General features: G+C 40.5%; 1 protein-coding gene across 2 annotated transcripts; it reads left to right on the top strand.

Annotated features, from left to right (window-relative positions):
* Positions 1 to 3,228: 3,228 nt before the first annotated feature.
* On the top strand, positions 3,229 to 14,344 carry LOC124132139. Of its 2 annotated transcripts, none has more exons than XM_046495837.2 (2): positions 3,229 to 3,358; positions 11,580 to 14,344. In XM_046495837.2, exon 2 carries the CDS (start codon positions 11,622 to 11,624, stop codon positions 13,734 to 13,736), a length of 2,115 nt encoding a protein of 704 aa, XP_046351793.2. In that variant the 5' UTR covers positions 3,229 to 3,358; positions 11,580 to 11,621; the 3' UTR covers positions 13,737 to 14,344. The 2 variants fall into 2 exon arrangements, with proteins under 2 accessions (XP_046351793.2, XP_046351792.2); XM_046495836.2 differs by having other exon boundaries at positions 3,284 to 3,436.
* The last annotated feature ends 587 nt before the right edge of the window (positions 14,345 to 14,931 follow it).

Below are 14,931 nucleotides of genomic sequence, written 5' to 3'. Positions count from 1 at the left end.
TCCATTCGGTTTCAGTTAGTATTAGCTATTTAATTGCCATCACATCCATATTCCATGTTATGCAAGAAGGGAATACGTGTTTATTTGATAAGAGTTTGTGAAGGTTGTTTAACAGTGACATATCTCAAACTCAAGTTTATTATGCTTTTGAACCAGTAATACGTTTACCAGGAAATACCACACCGTCTGTGCCCATTGATGAGGTGATGTTATTTCGGTCAACGTGTTTGTAATGAATTTGGGAAGCTGATGAGGTAGCATCTCAAGAGTATTTTACACTGCGTGTTTGATGTGGGACCGGAATATCCCTTGATATCATAAATGATGCGGATCAAAGTCTACACATCAAATGATCTCTCAGCGAGATGGAAAATCACAAGACATGCTCCAGTGATAAGAGAGATATTCTCGATCTGGCAACGCAAAGCAATTAATTGGATACGAAGAGAAATTATTTGCGTTCATAGAGAAAATGCGTTTATGTTTACTTGCTACTTAAGTTAGCGTATTTAATAAAATAGATGTTTGCTTCCCATTCCTTAACAGATTAAGCAATTTTTCAGAATATCTTGAATGACTATGAAGAATTGCTGGCGGGATAATGAAGAAAAGCGTTTTAACGGATTTTTGTTTAAAATACAAGATGCACAGTTTGTGGATGTAAGTAAACGAAGGAATTACACTGGATACTGATACTGTACAGTTTGAAATAATAACGGTGTTTTATGTTAAAACTATATTCATTAATCCGCGAGTCCGCGGTATTAGATGCAAAGTAATCTAATAACCATATTCATTCCATGTGTCGCGTTGTATTCCATACAATTCAAACGTTTTATTCTATTTGATTTTGAACCGCTTTTAAGTGTCATGTTGTGTAATACCATTTGCATCCATTTCGTAAAAAGACACAATTTCACGCTAGAAACGATAAAAATCATCGATATTACCTTTTTGGAATGGTAGTCTGGAATTCAAGAGAGGAAGCGAAAAATCAATACATTTAATCATATATTTCATCCCGTAATTTAATGTCAGTGCGCTCGCGGTATTTACGGTCCCTAAAATCACCCATGCACCTTGATGGTTCGTAAAGTGTACCCTTTATGCATTTCCAGACGTGAGTATTAAATCCTGTAAAATAACATAAACTATTAACAAAGTTCTGTTTCATTTAACATGCATGCAACATATACCAGGCCATACGAACTACAAACAGCTACAAAAGAAATATTCATTAAAAGTCTTTTCGCTTTGTTGTCAATACATCGTCAAAACACGACGGCATTCAAATCTTTCAGTCGATCTTTTACCCAGTTGAATTTAATTTAGGTTTTAGAATAACTCTATCTCTGATCATGAGGGCAGTTTGCCAAAATGACTTATTTTCAAAAGTAAGAATTTAACAGCGTTCACGTTTAACCACATATTATCTTTCCTTACATGAAAGTTTGCCAGTTGAATCAGTTTTTAAAATAAGACAAAGATTGTAATCTTAACTCTAGGATTAAATGATGGGTACGTAACTTGATATAAAACGTGTTTCAATTACAGCCGAATGCACTCTAGTCACCATGTCTTGATCAGAACGGACAGTATTATGGTATTTAGCAAATGAAAACCATACAGGTGGCAAATACCGGCAGTATCGAGTATTAAGTTCAGATTCAGAAGTGCTTCGGCCTCCTCTCACGCAAGCACCTTTGGTTTTACACTCATATAACCTTCCAGTGTATCGGGTAAGATAAACTAATAAATCAGTCAAAGGCCTGGTCACAGAGAGAATACATCTAAATAATCTGTAGAATGATTTGTCGTAAGTTCAACTCAGCCGTAAGCTTTTCTCGTCAATCTTGATGGATTCCCCATGTGATAGGCTGTCTAAATATTGAGGCGTTGAGAATCAGCTGTCAGTTTACTATAAATCAGTCTTTACAAGATTTTTTAATGAATTTTCAATCTTCAGCTGGGTTGGCAAAATTATATTTTACGTGTTACAATATCAGAAACCTATATGAGATTTTCTTATCTTTGCAAAAATATGAACTTCACACTGACACCGATATAGTCTGAGTGAAGTGTAGTCATATGAAAGGAATATTACAGAAGGAGGTCTAAACGTTATCTGTACTAAATTGTTCCCAACAACTAAAAACCAAGTGATGGACATCAATATCATGCTATCTCATTAAAATAGAACAAGTATGTTGAGCAATTTATTCAGACGTTAAAACAAAATTACAAGTTTCGCGAAATTAATATCAATTATTAATAAGTTATGTAAAATAAACAGTCGTTATTAGACTTGGAGATTTTATATTAAAGACGTGCGGGTCGTGTTTAAGGTATCATGTGAAATAACAAGGACGTCTATAGATAATAATTATATAGATGATAATAAGTAAAGCAGGCAGACAACGCATTTCCGTGTATATGAAATGCTTGCAACTTGGGTGTATACTCCCAGGGAGTTGAGAATAATTGTTGAGTGCACACTGATCCATTGATCAAGGTAATAATAGCGAAGCGCTTTGAGCATGCGCCTTTGTGGAAATATAAATATGGCCTATTATCTTTGTTGTTGTTATTATTATAAATGCTGAGTGTGTAAATAGTCTATCTAAAATTGAAAGTTGTTTTGTTCAATTACATGCACATTCTTCTTCTTCGCATGAAGATGTTCAATGCACACTAATGTGTTTCATGTACACAATAAAAAACGTAGTAGTAGTTGTAGCAGTTTTTTTTGGTTGTTGTTGTTTAACGCCGCACTCAGCAAAATTCCAGCTATATGACGGCGGTCTGTAAATAATCGAGTCTGGACCGGACAATCCAGTGATTGATGCCATGAACATCGATCGACTCAATTGGAATACGATGACATGATGACCTATTCTACTCCGGATCTTAGTAGTAGTAGTAGTAGTAGTAGTAGTAGTAGTAGTAGTAGTAGTAGTAGTAGTAGTAGTAGTAGTAGTAGTAGTAGTAACGTTAAAATATATAACAAGTATAATATTACAGAGGTTACCTAACGCGAAGAAACTGGCAAATGCTATGTAAATATGTCATGTATGCATGCTTGTTAATTTTAATTTCTGATTATTGTTTGCAACAACATAAGCTGTGTGTAACACAACCTACCCTTTAAATGCCACAGCGTAGGTCGTTGTGACAATCCAATGTACTTGACGTTACATAACTTCCCGCTTCATTGTTGTCCATTCGCACAAGCGGCTGGCCAGTGACCGTGGCCACAATCAAAGCCCACGCTGAAGGATAATGAGTGTGTTGACAAGGCGTCGATATGGTATACAGTGATGAGATTTTCACAATACGCTGTGAGTCGTTTCACAGTGAGGTAAAGATAAGCATACTTTGTTTATCAACATGTGGAATGGGAACGCTTAATACATCAGAAGCAGTTGTATTTATCGAGGTAAGAACACTCTTACCAATACTGATTTGTTTTGGATTACAATTATATAGGAGCAGATACTTAATATGTCTTTACATGCAAGAGCAATTGTGTTCAGTCACATGTACACTCAATGTACCCTCCCTGTATGTATTTGATCTTGACATATTGAATGTAGGAGGCCACAAACCCTTGGCTGTCTCATGACTCTGTGGCCGCCATCATAATGATCCGTGTGCTTGGCTGGCCACACTCTACACACGTCCGTAGGTTTCATCAAAGTGGTAAATTTCTTCGAACCGTTCTGCTATAAGTATTATTTTGTTCTTCGGGAACAAATGTGCTGCGCTCCACAGTTTTGTGCCTGCATATTTCCTGTAGTTAGTGGCGTAGTGTTTTTATGTATTAGGCTAATGCTGGGTCAACATCATGTTATTTTCTGTTAGCAGAAAGAACCTAACATTACAACCGAATCTAGTGTCTCAGTAAAGTAAAAACTACCATAAAACCTTTTGAAAGCTCTACCGGTGCATTGAGTGCTGTACTCCTGATCAAACAACTTTAGGGAAGTGTGGAATGTTACGTAGAAAGGGCATGTTATACATCAAAAGTTGTGAACTGTAGACACTAAAGGCTAGAGGTGGTGGAATACTGTTCGTCATAAAGGGCAAGTTTCATAGATCTAACTGTGAAACAGATGATGCCGTAACATTGGTCTCTTGTATTTCTAGTTCAGGTGGGTCAATCAGTGGACGGGAATGGGCTATTTCACCATTATAGAACGGCATTAGATCATCGATATATAAATATTGCTCCAGTTAAATAGAACAGAACTCCTATATAAAGCTCAAGAAGTATTATGCACAAGAGGCAGAGAGAAGTAGTATCAAGTTTTGGTTAATGATCACTGTAATCCTAATGTAAACAAGCCCAGAAGCTATAGACTATGCAAGTATGGAATCAAAACTTGTCACTGTGCAAGAGTGTCTTTGTTAAGACATAAGAGAAGTTTGATGGCATCTTTCCGCTGTGGAAAGGAAGTCCTTTAACGTTGAGCGAGGTCGTTATACCAAGCCTATTACTCCTACTAAGATCGACTGTGTATATTATGTGATAATCAGGCTATTGAAGATGAAGTCGATTTTATGCTCCAGTGTCATTTTTTATGATATTTGTGAAATATTTTTTTTATAAATGTAAAAAATAAGATAATTACTTTATAGGCCTTCGTGACTATGATGAAATGTGATGGCTTATAAATACAGCTGTCATACAGTATGAATTATGTAAATCTATGCAATTAATGTACCATAAGAGACTCTTACAAGTTAAGCAAAATGTAATTGTTCTGCGGTGTTTTGCATACTACTTGAAATGTATGTAGATTGAAATATTAGATTATGTGATTGTACAACTAATGTATGTTAGATGTGTATGCATGCTAGGCGTGTATCTATGTAAGTGAAAGGTGCACGCATGTAGGTAAAAGATGTACATATGTTAGAGGCGTATGTATGTTAGAGGTGTACCTGTGTCAGTGAGAGGTGTATGGATGTTAGAGGCGTACCTGTGTCAGTGATTTGTATGTATGTTAGAGGTGTAGGTATGTTAGAGGTGTACCTGTGTCAATGAGAGATGTATGTATGTTAGAGGTGTATGTATGTTAAGGTGTACCTGTGTCAGTGAGAGGGGTATGAATGTTAGAGGTGTACCTGTGTCAGTGAGAGGTGTATGTATGTTAGAGGTGTACCTGTGTCAGTGAGAGGTGTATGTATGTTAGAGGTGTATGTATGTTAGAGGTGTACCTGTGTCAGTGAGAGGTGTATGACTGTTAGATGTGTACCTGTGTTAGTGAGAGGTGTATTGATGTTAGAGGTGTACCTGTGTCAGTGAGAGGTGTATGTATGTTAGAGGTGTACCTGTGTCAGTGAGAGGGGTATGTATGTTAGAGGTGTACCTGTGTCAGTGAGAGGTGTATGTATGTTAGAGGTGTACCTGTGTCAGTGAGAGGGGTATGTATGTTAGAGGTGTATGTATGTTAGAGGTGTACCTGTGTCAGGGAGAGGGGTATGTATGTTAGAGGTGTACCTGTGTCAGTGAGAGGGGTATGTATGTTAGAGGTGTATGTATGTTAGAGGTGTACCTGTGTCAGGGAGAGGGGTATGTATGTTAGAGGTGTACCTGTGTCAGTGAGAGGTGTATGTATGTTAGAGGTGTACCTGTGTCAGTGAGAGGGGTATGTATGTTAGAGGTGTACCTGTGTCAGTGAGAGGGGTATGTATGTTAGAGGTGTATGTATGTTAGAGGTGTACCTGTGTCAGGGAGAGGGGTATGTATGTTAGAGGTGTACCTGTGTCAGTGAGAGGGGTATGTATGTTAGAGGTGTATGTATGTTAGAGGTGTACCAGTGTCAGGGAGAGGGGTATGTATGTTAGAGGTGTACCTGTGTCAGTGAGAGGTGTATGTATGTCAGAGGTGTACCTGTGTCAGTGAGAGGTGTATGTATGTTAGAGGTGTACCTGTGTCAGTGAGAGGTGTATGTATGTTAGAGGTGTACCTGTGTCAGTGAGAGGTGTATGACTGTTAGATGTGTACCTGTGTCAGTGAGAGGTGTATTGATGTAAGAGGTGTACCTGTGTCAGTGAGAGAGGTATGTATGTTAGAGGTGTATGTATGTCAGAGGTGTACCTGTGTCAGTGAGAGGTGTATGTATGTTAGAGGTGTACCTGTGTCAGTGAGAGGTGTATGACTGTTAGATGTGTACCTGTGTTAGTGAGAGGTGTATTGATGTTAGAGGTGTACCTGTGTCAGTGAGAGAGGTATGTATGTTAGAGGTGTATTGATGTTAGAGGTGTACCTGTGTCAGTGAGAGAGGTATGTATGTTAGAGGTGTATGTATGTTAGAGGTGTACCAGTGTCAGGGAGAGGGGTATGTATGTTAGAGGTGTACCTGTGTTAGTGAGAGGTGTATGTATGTCAGAGGTGTACCTGTGTCAGTGAGAGGTGTATGTATGTTAGAGGCGTACCTGTGTCAGTGAGAGGTGTATGTATGTTAGAGGTGTACCTGTGTCAGTGAGAGGTGTATGTATGTTAAAGGTGTACCTGTGTCAGTGAGAGGTGTATGTATGTTAGAGGTGTACCTGTGTCAGTGAGAGGTGTATGTATGTCAGAGGTGTACCTGTGTCAGTGAGAGGTGTATGTATGTTAGAGGCGTACCTGTGTCAGTGAGAGGTGTATGTATGTTAGAGGCGTACCTGTGTCAGTGAGAGGGGTATGTATGTTAGAGGTGTACCTGTGTCAGTGAGAGGTGTATGTATGTCAGAGGTGTACCTGTGTCAGTGAGAGGTGTATGTATGTTAGAGGCGTACCTGTGTCAGTGAGAGGTGTATGTATGTTAGAGGTGTACCTGTGTCAGTGAGAGGGGTATGAATGTTAGAGGTGTACCTGTGTCAGTGAGAGGGGTATGTATGTTGGAGGTGTACCTGTGTCAGTGAGAGAGGTGTATGTATGTTAGAGGTGTACCTGTGTCAGTGAGAGGTGTATGTATGTTGGAGGTGTACCTGTGTCAGTGAGAGGTGTATGTATGTTAGAGGTGTACCTGTGTCAGTGAGAGGTGTATGTATGTTAGAGGTGTACCTGTGTCAGTGAGAGGTGTATGTATGTTGGAGGCGTACCTGTGTCAGTGAGAGGTGTATGTATGTTAGAGGTGTACCTGTGTCAGTGAGAGGGGTATGTATGTTAGAGGTGTACCTGTGTCAGTGAGAGGGGTATGTATGTTAGAGGTGTACCTGTGTCAGTGAGAGGGGTATGTATGTTAGAGGTGTATGTATGTTAGAGGTGTACCTGTGTCAGGGAGAGGGGTATGTATGTTAGAGGTGTACCTGTGTCAGTGAGAGGGGTATGTATGTTAGAGGTGTATGTATGTTAGAGGTGTACCTGTGTCAGGGAGAGGGGTATGTATGTTAGAGGTGTACCTGTGTCAGTGAGAGGGGTATGTATGTTAGAGGTGTACCTGTGTCAGTGAGAGGTGTATGTATGTTAGAGGTGTACCTGTGTCAGTGAGAGGTGTATGTATGTTAGAGGTGTACCTGTGTCAGTGAGAGGGGTATGAATGTTAGAGGTGTACCTGTGTCAGTGAGAGGTGTATGTATGTTAAAGGTGTACCTGTGTCAGTGAGAGGTGTATGTATGTTAGAGGTGTACCTGTGTCAGTGAGAGGTGTATGTATGTTGGAGGTGTACCTGTGTCAGTGAGAGAGGTATGTATGTTAGAGGTGTACCTGTGTCAGTGAGAGGTGTATGTATGTTAGAGGTGTACCTGTGTCAGTGAGAGGTGTATGTATGTTAGAGGTGTACCTGTGTCAGTAAGAGGGGTATGTATGTCAGAGGTGTACCCGTGTCAGTGAGAGGTGTATGTATGTTAGAGGTGTACCTGTGTCAGTGAGAGATGTATGTATGTGAGAGGTGTACCTGTGTCAGTGAGAGGTGTATGTATGTTGGAGGTGTACCTGTGTCAGTGAGAGGGGTATGTATGTTAGAGGTGTACCTGTGTCAGTGAGAGGTGTATGTATGTTAGAGGTGTACCTGTGTCAGTAAGAGGGGTATGTATGTCAGAGGTGTACCCGTGTCAGTGAGAGGTGTATGTATGTTAGAGGTGTACCTGTGTCAGTGAGAGATGTATGTATGTGAGAGGTGTACCTGTGTCAGTGAGAGGTGTATGTATGTTGGAGGTGTACCTGTGTCAGTGAGAGGGGTATGTATGTTAGAGGTGTACCTGTGTCAGTGAGAGGTGTATGTATGTTAGAGGTGTACCTGTGTCAGTGAGAGGTGTATGTATGTTAGAGGTGTACCTGTGTCAGTGAGAGGTGTATGTATGTTAGAGGTGTACCTGTGTCAGTGAGAGGTGTATGTATGTTAAAGGTGTACCTGTGTCAGTGAGAGGTGTATGTATGTTAGAGGTGTACCTGTGTCAGTGAGAGATGTATGTATTTGAGAGGTGTACCTGTGTCAGTGAGAAGGGTTTGAATGTGAGCGATGCAAGTACTTTATCGTTGTATATGTTTGTGTGAGAGATGTATGTATGTTAGAGGCGTTCCTTTGCATGTGAGGGGATTAGCCTGTGAGCGGAGTATCTGTGTGAGAGGCATAGGCAAGTGTGAGTTGTATCTATGCATCTTTGTCTCTGATATTGATGGTGTGACTTTATGAAAGAGTAATTATGAGACCAGTTTGTACTTGTGAATGGATGTTTGAATGAATGGCTGTTTGGAATTGAATTGGGTTGTAAAGGGGTGGGCCATGATTGATAAATATGTAAATGATGGGAGCAGATATGTAGGCTCAAAACAAAACACCTTTATGTTTGCGTTAGTCAGGTTGCCAATGGGCCTGAAACAGCGATTTGAAGTCCAGAGTTGTTTCCTTTAACAGTGCAAGGATTCGCTGATCATGGCGTTCAAATCCCAGATTCGCCGTGATTATCATCTCTGGTCTGTCAGTAGCACACCCATGCCCATGTGTTTTACCGCAGTGGTAAACATCTTTCATGTTTGAGTTTACTGTTTGTTAGATTTTCTGGGTTTGCTGTCCAGTGCGCGATAGTGCTAAAACCTGCGTAAACTCATATTCACCCAAAATCCATTATATTGCCTCTTAAGCATGGTATGTGTAATCACACTCAAAATAATTTTCCGTTCATTATAGTTTCGGATTTGTGATATGCAGGAATTGATCAAATTTAAATTTAAATCAATATGTAATTGAAATATTTCTGCATGAAAGACTTTCCAACTACAAGTTAGCAGCTCATTACATTTTAAGCTCATGATATAAATAGATAACATTGACATGTTACACCGTGACATACGATAAACTGGTACTTATATATCGGGTATTATTTCCCCATGTGTTAGGCCGTGGGTTGTGATTTAAGGCGGTATTATAAACCTATTACAGTGACCCCGATATATCGTTCCCGGGAAAATCCTTATGGTGTGTATAATGGTCAAATGTCATCACTTATATGTTCGATGGCCGCCGGGACTTCGACTAAACGAGGTTTCACTGTACATGTTTGGGGAAGGAAGCGTTAAATGTAGATATTTGCATCAAGTGCTAGGTTTATGATATATACGTACAATCATAAGCTTTCAACTATATAGTTCTTACGGGGGAGGTAGCCTAGTGGTTACAGCGTTCGCTCTTTACGCCGAAGGCCTGTGTTTGATTCCCTATATGGGTACAATGTGTGAAGCCCATTTCTGGTTTTCCCCGCCATGATATTGTTGGAATATTGGTAAAAGCGGCGCAAAGCCATACTCACTCACTCACTCCCCTTCGTGGTCTAGTTGTAGAGCGTCTGCCCGGAGAGCGGAAGGTCCGGGGTTCGATCCCCGGCCGCCCGTCATACCAAAAGACGTTAAAAGATGGTACTTGTTGTTACCCTGTCCGGCGCTCGGCACAAAGGGCCTAAAACAAGGACTGGTCGGCTCGGAGTCAGTATGCTGTGTCTGAGTGGGGTATTCATGTTAAACTGCGGCATGGTATCTCAGTGAGCTAGCACTATGAATCGGCATCAGTCCGGACTAGTACAAGCAGCCACACAAACACACACACGTGCATGCACGTCGCTATATAAGTGCAATAATCTTGGACGCAACGTTAAACCCCATTTCACCTCACCTCACCTCACTAGTTCTCACGCATACGTTAGACAAGTCCTCTGATGCAATAGCCATACTCATCGCAGAGAGCTAGAAAGATTATCTTTATTTCCTTCATGAGCAGAAAATTACATACACTATAGGGGCGGACGGGTAGCCTAGTGGTTAAAGCGTTCGCTCGTCACGCTGAAGACCCGGGTTTGATTCCCGACATGGGTGCAATGTGAAGCCCTTTGCTGGTGTCGCCCGCCGTGATATTGCTGGAATATTGGTAAAAGCGGCGTAAAACCATACTCACTCACTCACTCACATACACTACTAAGTACAGCAAATGGGCGATGTGAAACCTGTGGCAGCTGACAAGTGCAAACTGCCATTCTACATGTATGATGTCTATAAAATAGAGTTTTTGTGAAGATATCATGTCAGGTCCTCTCGTACAGATATGTGCATGTGGTGGTATACTAATCTATCCATCTATGCCATTTTGTTTTAACACGATATTTTACACGTGTAATTGAATGTATTTAGTATATAACCGATCATGTAATTTATATATAAAACATGTGTAAAGGGGCGTAAAACAGAGAACTGAAGGTGCTCGGATAATTGTGGACATGCAGCATAACCAAACACTTGTACTGAGTAAGTTGGCTTCAAAATAAACTTTGTACAAGAGGATCAGACGGCATTAGCTTCCAAACAATAACAGGCAAGTGTTGTCAATGTCACCTTGCACAGAATGCGTCTCGGGGTATCAGTTACAGCATGACTGGCAGTAAGGCGGGATAGACCCTGAATTATCATACAAAAGAACCTCCGTGTAGATTCTAACATGATATTCTTTATAAGGCAACTTACACCTATACAATGCACAGCACAAAATTATTTTGTTCCAAATACAATAACTATATATAGGTTCAACGACCCGCAGTACAAACCAAGATCCAGATACATATTAACAAGTTTATGAGCTTTTTCACTTGCAGACGGGGTCCTACCTTAAGTAAACTGTTCACAAGAAATTCAAACGACATGTTTTCAAAAAGTTCACGATTGATCGTTTGTACTTAATTATACACCAGCATATATAAAAGTGTTTTGAGACAATACTTGTACTCAGACGTGGCAAGGAATCCTAAATGTTTTAGCAACATTAAATGCAAGCAGAGCATTTTGTTAACAATATACATTGATGTGAAGCGTAAATAGACACGCCGAGATAGATAGATTTTGACCTACTCCTTGTTGGTTGCCTCAAAGTCTATTTCCGTTGTCCTTCCAGACCGTAATCCAGCCTCGCGTCACACTCATTTACGTAAGCCAGAAAATTGATTCATGGCAGCTGACAGTATCAGATGGCGGTGTGGAAGCCAGAGCAAAGTGTCCACTTTTGAAAACTGTGTAAACGTACTATCAACGTTCCTGTGATTTAATTAGTTTCAGTTATGCTATTTTCGTGTATATTGTGAATGTTCATGAAGACTCATTTTTTTCATTTTAGGTAGTCGCCTAGCCTGGTTGTCTCACAGCTCGTTTTTCACCAATGGCGACCAATAACACTGACGCTCAACAGGAATCACTGTCCGGAAGTGATGGCAGTTCCGTCAAACGCATTTTGAATCACATTGATAGACTCCTTGCTTTCAACAAAGTGGAATGGTTTCTGCATGAACAAAGGAAGGATACTATTTTGAAACTTGACTTCATTCAAGACAGAAAGTACACAAACGTTTTTCAAACGTCTGACGCACTGCCAAGAGTTAACGACCATATTTCACGGCTCACCAAGTCGCACAAACTCAAGGAATGGAGTCTTCGTGAGGGAGAAGAATGCGCTTCCATCATTATCGCCTTTCAGTATGATAACTGTCAGTCAGCTGAAAATTTATTTTTCTTGAATACTGAGCATTTGAAGCTTGTTAGCGATTTACATGAACACAAGGATAGTCACAGGTGGCATTTGTCGGACACTTTGTCGGTCGAGTGGCAGTGTAAGTGTAATCCTGGCGTGAGTGATAAAGGTGGAAGAATCCTAACTGAGAAATATTCTACCCCTTCAACCTGTACTCACCCACTTTCCCATTGTGAACCACATGGAACAGTTCCAAACCAGATAGAAAGCGACACCTTGTCGCTCTCATCCCCTGTTAATCAATCTGATGTTCAAGTAAGACAGCTACCTCTAAAAGAGAAAAAGATTTCCTCAAAGACCCCCGCACAAAAACCATATCAATCCGCAATGACATCTTCAGCCAAGACGAGGAGAGATGTTAAATCGGAATCAGAGAATACTGCAAAATCTTTCAAAAACAAATTCCCCTCAAAGATCAGCAAGAATGTTTCAACCAAGAAACCACAAACAACTCAGAATCCGTTCTCAGTTACAGGTTCATCTGCAAATCAAAATAATGCCATCAGGAAGTCAAAGTCTGTTTATGCAGGTAACAGTCTTCGACCTCTACATAGATCAAAATCTACCTCTGGGATCACAATGCCCCGTGATACTACACACAGAAATGGAAAGAAAATCAACGCAACTTCACAAGTTGATCCAGAGCCTACTGCTACTAAATTCACCTTCAGTAAGGAATATCGCAAATTGAAAAAGCCTTCTGCAGTCAATCTAAGCAACGTGTCTGTAAAACGAAAACATGAACGATCAGACCATATCACTGATACTGAGGATCACGTGCCGGGCCCAAACTGTGTGAAACCAGGGCCACAAAGTATTGAAACTAAGGAATCTAGTTCTTCAGACAAAGTAGGTCAAAAAGAGGTGGTATCTTACAGATCAAGTCATCTGAAAAGTACCCATGATGGTAAAGGCAGTTATCCGGTTTCTTCTGATGAACACGGTAGTCCAATTGGGGACATATACAGATTGTATTTTGCAGACAGTGCAGATACCAGTATGTACAATAATGATGCATTTTGGTCATCTACTGACAGAACTCAAAATTCAAAAAGCAGCGGTGCAATACGTCAGACGACTGACATGCATCAGTGCAGCACGCCGTCCATGAAACCAGGTGGTCATGCCAGTTTATTTGGGGAGCTGATGAAGAAATTCTTTTCCGAAGCAGCTGAAAATACCAGCGACATCAAAGCAGCAACAGACCTCTCAAAGTGTCAGTATAATATATCTAACTTTCACCAGGCTCCGTCTGACGTGACAACGCCGAGAAATAGCAGAACAGAATCGGATTCGAGCATTGATGACAATCCGCAGGATGCAACACTGACAGAAGCATCCCAAACTGACTGTGACATGTTTTCCTGCTGTACAGAACCTTGCCTAGATGAGTCTGTGAAGGAGGAGATTCAGGACTACTACGTGAAGATCTACAACCAAATCCAGAGTGAACCAAGGGTAGAGACTGTTCAGCTGGTGTGGCAGATTAATGAGGATGGAAGGATTTGCCTCTACCACAAATATCTCAAGCAGGTCAAGAGTCACGACCTTGTATCCCCCGAGGAACTGCAGGATTTGGAGAAGAGCGGATCTCACAGCGTGATACCAAGGAACATCAGACAGCAATACATATTCAGACGTCTTCTGGATGAGCTGGACCAAGTTACTTTTGACAACCGCCCTCTCACAAATGCCGAGAAAAAGAGACTAGACAACTTTATGACCAGTGAAGCAGGCTGCACATGATCACAGAATTCAGATCTTCATACCTTTCCTCATTAATGCCTGTTATGGATAATGTAAATAGCAATGTTGAGCTTGTAAACTATAAATCAGGAAATTGAAATTGATTTCTCAAACACTTGTCTCCTATCCGTTAATATATTGACATGATAAAATCACACAAAAAGAAACGTTCATCTTCTTGGAGATGTCTGTGTACATAGTCTACGCTACCGTAAATTACTTGGCTATATGTTTATTTGTACATAGGGGAGAGTTCGTTAATTCCTGCTGCCAACCCGGAAGATGCCACTGGGAAAGGTACCACCCGGATAAACGGTGCCTCACTGTAATCCAATGTTTAATCTGACATTCTTTCTTTGAAGTGACTTTCGCCTATTTTGCAAATCGGGCATGTTTGACATTACTGTTGCACGTTTCTGCTTCTCCTGCGACGTTCATAAGTTGTTTGGCACATTCACATCTTTTAACAATGTCACTGATATGAAAAGTAACTGGACTAACCTAAACGTGTATCTTTAAAGTTATGAGGCTTCTATGCCGGATTTTTTAATTTAAAAACGTCATTATTTTCGTGTAAAAATCTAAAAAAACATTGCGAATAAAGTGTACATTTCATAAGGTTTGTGTTTGATGGGCTTGTCTTCATACATAAGGTTATTCTGTACAGAAACACGAATAGCGGATGACGTCATTCTACAATTACGACTGCTTCTGACATGTGCCAGTTTTGTTCCTTGCCGCAGCACAGTGACATTAATCGGCCCTTGTGAATACGCAGTGTCAACTGTTGTTATCCATATGCGTCCATCTTTATTCAGTTCGAAGAAATTATGAGACATTCTAAAAGACTAACAGGCATCCCACGGATCCCTACATATACATGCATCACCGACTCTCGAGTTGTTACTGTAAAAAATCTAAAGGGTAACTATTGATGAATTGTATTATATGCACAGTGTAAATGACGATAACAAATTGAGCTTGACGTATGTCGTTTACAACATACATATAATGAGGTAATGCGATGAAACGGGGGGTACAGAAGTCCTTGGCTACATTTGGTATATCGGTTTCAGTACACAAAAACATGTCCAGATTGTCACCTCAAAGAGGATCTTGCTCTGAGCTCATTTCCATTAATGGTCTAGACATTGTAATAAGTTGTTTGTGTCGCAGTGAGGCATTGTTTCGGGAT

The sequence above is a fragment of the Haliotis rufescens genome, unplaced genomic scaffold, assembly GCF_023055435.1.
Source record: "Haliotis rufescens isolate VD_foot unplaced genomic scaffold, xgHalRufe1.0.p SCAF_4, whole genome shotgun sequence".
In the NCBI taxonomy this organism is placed as follows: domain Eukaryota; kingdom Metazoa; phylum Mollusca; class Gastropoda; order Lepetellida; family Haliotidae; genus Haliotis; species Haliotis rufescens.
This window is presented reverse-complemented; position numbering and strand designations above follow the sequence as displayed.

Bases quoted from the DNA above. Each gene is read 5' to 3' on its own strand.
- LOC124132139 (XM_046495837.2), top strand. From the start codon at position 11,622: ATGGCGACCAATAACACTGACGCTCAACAGGAATCACTGTCCGGAAGT.